Source organism: Etheostoma spectabile, chromosome 13 (genome assembly GCF_008692095.1).
Source record: "Etheostoma spectabile isolate EspeVRDwgs_2016 chromosome 13, UIUC_Espe_1.0, whole genome shotgun sequence".
Lineage (NCBI taxonomy): Eukaryota > Metazoa > Chordata > Actinopteri > Perciformes > Percidae > Etheostoma > Etheostoma spectabile.
Genome location: NC_045745.1, coordinates 23,135,713 through 23,141,091, shown reverse-complemented (window position 1 = coordinate 23,141,091; position 5,379 = coordinate 23,135,713). Strand labels below are relative to the sequence as shown.

The window sequence follows — 5,379 nt, the reverse complement described above, 5'->3', positions numbered from 1 at the left end:
TTCCAAAGCTGTAGGGGGAGCTCTATGGAGAAACCTGCGAGCAAAAAGCGAGAAAACAGCAAAGAAATTGCATTGCCAAAACTGCACAGTGCCCCTTTAAGTGCTCCAAACGAGACTTAAGCACACCTCTAGTCCCTATCCAGCCATCCTGGAAACCCGGTCTGTCGGTATTTCTCATCTCCTCATACTTTGCTTACAACGAATAATGGCACATTGGAGTCATAGAACCAGCACTGGACTGGAGCAGACTCTGACCTCACCCATTAGTTCGCCCTCGAGACTGAAGCTCACTGACACAAATCCAAGAGAGAACACAGCGCTGTCCCTTCCCATTCCTCATCTTTTGTTCATATCTGAAGAAAAACAATGTTTCCGGTGGTTACTGGTTGTCAGACATTGCCATGGTAGTGGAAGTGACAACCGTATCCAAGGGAAACTGGCTAGCCACACAGCGTGTCCCAGCAGTCACTGACCAGGCCAAACATAATCTTAATTGGACAGTGATGCACTCACTCACCTGTCTATCTCAATCTCTGTACTGCAGATCCCACATCTGTTCATGAGCTGGGTCTGACACTCAGCTATTCAACACACCACAAAGTAGTCATGTAATATGTGGTCAGCACTGTATAAAAATAATCTGTTATTTATGCAAGAATGTGATAAAGATTACAGAATGTTACAGGTGTCGACAAAAATTACAAGTGTAGTGCATGAATTAGTCATAGAGTCAGGCTTGAATTTACTAAAAACAGTTATGAATGTGTGACATATGGTGCAATGGCTGTGTGTGCGTGTCAGACCACTTTTGTGTTTCTCGTCTCAGATCTTTCAGTCCCAAACCAGCCTTTGTGTAAAGGTCACGATTATCACATGAGAAAAGAGCCTCTGAACTACTTGCCAGCTATCTGGCTACATGCTACGTACACAAAAAGCACCTGACACGGGTGAAGAAATATTTTAGCAAAGCCCTGCCAGACGTTTAATTATAAACACATGGGCTCTCAGTATTTGTTCAAATGTACATCCAGAATGTTTTGGATTGTTGCTCAGTTTCCCCCCGACAGATCTGAGATTAAACAGTGATAAATGAACCACACTGCTGTGGAATGTAAAACATAAACAAAAGTCACTAATGCAGCTAATCAAACACCCGGATTGATCCACAGGTCACAAACACACATACCAAAACTGTTGGTCTTTGTCTTTGCAAAACACATCTGACAGGGTGTGTATAAAAACTCCATTCTTTATAAAACTAGACTGTTAATCCCCAGCTCTGTTGCATGTGTGTGTCTGTGCATGTTTGTCATAGTGTGCATAAATATCTAAGTTGTGTCTTTGCATGCCATGTCCTACCTCCTTCCCAGTCCCCATGCAGGTTTTGTCTTCCTGATAATCTCCGGGACTCTGCAGGGTCAGCCGAGAACCTTCCTCCAAACTGTCATCTGGGCTCTCCACCGTCAACCCCGACACCTCATCCAGGATGTCCTCTACAGACAGAGACAAAGTGTGTGTGTGTGAGAAGAGAGCCACACACACACACCCCACACACACACACACACACACACACACACACACACACACACACACACACACACACACACACACACACACACACACACACACACACACACACACACACACACACACACACACACACACACACACACACACACACACACAAACACACACACACACACACACACACACACACACACACACACACACACACACACACACACACACACACACTTTAATGGGGTTTGAGAATATGAGTGTTTGTTGATCCTTGTACACTGTGTTGATTCATACACAGTATACTTGTAAAGTAACCTGTACTGTAAGTAGGAATGACTACTCCCTCAAACATGGCTTTCTCCACCTTTACAAATAAAATTTAACATCATCCTCCTCCTATTGTTTTAAGTTACATGATAGTGATGGCATTAAAAACATCCCTATAACCTTTAAAATGTATTATGATATAACTGTATGGTCTCTATTATTCCATCTGTATTCATGAAAAACTTCCAATTTCCTGTTTTGAAGGGCTTGTGTACACTGCTCCTAAGCATGATATCATCGATAACCTCCATTTGGCTGCTGAAGTGTTTTTACTAAGTCTGACCCTGTGCGTATGGCTTATCCTCCTTGATGACAGCTCCACACTGCTGAAGGATTCATATTAATATTCATAGTGCTCCAAGTCCCTGCATAAACAATGCCAGCTTGTCAGCCTGTGCACTGCAAGACCCAATTTATAAAAAGGAATACAAACATTGCCCTTGTACGGATAAAAAGAGCAGGTCAGAGGAAAGCTGGTGGCTGCCTGCAGGTTGGTTATCAGACAGCATCCATGCATAATTAGCAGATCGCCCTATTCACCCTTTGCTTAAAATAAAAAATAAATCACCATCTGCATTCCCCCGTTTTTCTCTACATGAAGTTGGGGATTTAGAGGATGTATGATGGTACAAGACAAGAAACTTTAAAGAAACTTGAATATAAACTAAAAGGACAAAAGAAGCACTGCAATTTTAAATTCCATGATCTAAAGCGGTAGGTTTGTTTTGGTTTTAAAAGATTTCAAAGATCACTTAAGCTATCTTTCTAACATGCTGTCACGTTACAGATATAGAAGACATAAGTATATTTTAACTGAATGGAAACACATGTTAAATAACAGCATGATGCAGCTTAGATTGTGATTGGACTGTGACATCCCTGGGTCAAAGCTCGACAAAGCTGCAGGTCAAGTTTCCACTCTAGCCCTCAACAAACTGAAGTTGAAATTTTAAAACTGAAAAAGAAGCTCACTACATTTATCACTAGAGCACACCGTTTGTACACATCATCTAATACAAACCTACCATTGTTCAAAATCCAAATAATGACCACAACTAATCGCATGCATCTTCAACTTTGTTTATGGAACAGGAATATTTTACCTTGGCTCTGGGAGAAGATGTCTGTGGCTGGGCCCTGCTCCCCATCGGAGCGCCGGGGTGGAAGGGAGCACAGCACCCGAGGGTCCAGCAGTGGCAGGGTGCTGACACTCAAGGTCAACGCTTGGTTTAAAAATGCAGCCCTCAAATCATCCATTTGGAGGGCAGATGCAGGTTTTCCATTTAGCAAGAGAATCTCATCTTCTGCTTTCAAACCTGGTGGAGAATGAAAGGACAAAACAAAGTGAGAAAATTCATCTGCTTAATTGCTGAAAACGGCAATCCAATCCTTTAAAATCAAATAAAAAAATAAAAACATTTTGGAGAGAAATACACTGCAACAGAAAAAGCTGACAGTAACATAAAAGCAACGCACAGTAAGTGAAAGGATTTGTAAATAACAAAGCACCATCCAACACAGTAGCTTTTCTGTGAGCCATCAACTCAAGAGTGCTAATGTGTACAAATGATCTACAAAAACAAGACTTTAGTCCCATACTCCTCAACTGCAGCTCTGTGGCTAATCAGACATGTTGGGACTCTATTGTCTTCCAATACATTAAAAATGCATCCTTCTACGCGAGTTCGCTTGGGACAGATGCTGATCTAACCAGCATGGATAGCTTTAAGACAGAGAGTGCAGCAATGCTTGTCTATTCCTGTCCTGCCATCAGCTGTATCGTCTTTGTGGTAGTGTATGAAAAATAATCCAGGGCCTTCACTGGAACACAGCTTCAGCTTGAGTTTTTTTTTTTCTCTTGCCCCTCCCCTCGACCACCTGTGCCCAGCTCTGCTAATTGAGAATTAGCACTCAATCAGCTGACCAATTAGAAGACAACCTCCAACCGGTAAACCTGATTGGTTGTGACAGCTGTTTTGGCGACCTGACAGCAGTCTCGCCTGCCCTTACTGCAGTATTAAGTAAGAGGAAAGGTTTTTGTCCTGTTGACACAGTCACCCATCAGCACGTTTGCTTTGTGTCCTTTTCTTTAGTCTCATTTTATACTGTCTACTGCATTGTAATGTACTGACATTCTGCGAAATGGCTTTTGTAATGCTCTGAATGCTACAGACGCATGCAGGCACACACAGTTACATATATAGACACACAAGGCAAACATTTAGCCCTAAGTTATGACCTAGTTGTCTGGGATGTGAAATGTCAGCTGTAGCAGAGTCTTTATTGGACAGAGAGAGTTAACCCCTCTGGCCATTTACTGCTGAGTGTGTATGTGTGTTTGGCTGTGTGTGTTGCATGTATGTATCCGTGTGTGGTCTTCTGTAGGGGGAGGGGGTAGTGAGGATTACAGTGAGAGAGAGAGAAACAACCCTTTGGGGCTCCTTGTCCAGTGATGGCCTGGTTTCTGTGTATATCCTGCAGAAATTGAAGCGTTATTTCTTTTACTCCTCGTTCATTCTCCTCACTCTTAGTAAACGCATTGCACGCACACACAGGCTTATCCCGGCGGACACATGGACCTACTAATTTTGTGGCTGACATACTTTATTCTGTGATTCAGCAAAATATAGTGTAATCTTACAAAAAAAATGCATTATGTTGTTGGTTGCCACAAGCTTTATCCATCTTTACTCGCCTATAGAGGGGGGGAGTCACTACAGCTGTATCCTTTGTGTGCTGGCAGCCTGCTAAGCTAGCAGCTTTTTAGATTGCTAATGCACCGGAGGACACAATGTCACACTTGAGTAACCTTGGTCTAACCCTGGGGCACAATAGTGGGGCATGTTATTTTCTATATATTAGTGTGGTATCTACAGAGCGGCCGTGTGCTTCTCAAATCCATTAGGTCTCCCTGGCTCTGTTAAAAGATAGGAACTAGTGAATGGGGGTTGATCTCGAGACCTGTCAGTCAGATGCAGACAAAGGAAAGCGTTCTTTCTTCTTTGCCCTCAGAAAGGAGAAGAACGCCACAGATTCATAGCTCCTATGCACTATTTTTATGGTATTTTTTAGACACATCATGCCCTTTTTTTGGAAAAAAAACTACTTGTCAGTGTGACAAATATAGTGTGTAGGACAGGTGATTCTTTTTTAGACATATTGATGCAAGCTGTTTTCTATTTCGAATTTTCAGGCTCATTTCATGTGGGAATACTAATGTCTGAGGCCTTTCTTGGCTTTGAATGACCTATTTACAGATTCCATTTATGAGTTATTGATGATTGCCTTGTAAATCCTAAAAAGGCAAGATAAGCCAAAATAGAAAAGACTGCATCAGAGTAATTACTGTGCAGCGTTCCCCTCTTTCCTTTGACATCTACCTGCAAGCCAACACTTTTCACAACAAGGTTTTCTTTTTCTTCATCTGTTCTCTACGCTGTCCTAAAACACAAGGCTCTCTCAAATAAAAACAAAATACACTCCGCACTTCATGTTTGCTTGTTAAAGGTCCCATGACATGGTGCTCTTTGG

General features: G+C 42.3%; 1 protein-coding gene across 2 annotated transcripts in view; it reads right to left on the bottom strand.

Moving 5' to 3' along the window:
* Positions 1 to 5,379, bottom strand: part of tiam1a (TIAM Rac1 associated GEF 1a) — a 56,044-nt gene that overhangs the window by 16,631 nt on the left and 34,034 nt on the right. The window contains exons 1-3 of one of the 2 annotated variants that reach the window (XM_032532944.1): positions 3,448 to 3,710; positions 2,952 to 3,164; positions 1,360 to 1,493 (exon numbers count right to left, since the gene is read on the bottom strand). In XM_032532944.1, the coding sequence (XP_032388835.1) occupies positions 1,360 to 1,493; positions 2,952 to 3,105 (288 nt within the window). In that variant the 5' untranslated portion in view covers positions 3,106 to 3,164; positions 3,448 to 3,710. Of the gene's footprint in view, positions 1 to 1,359; positions 1,494 to 2,951; positions 3,165 to 3,447; positions 3,711 to 5,379 lie in introns of those variants that run through there. The other variant, XM_032532943.1, reaches the window with a different exon arrangement.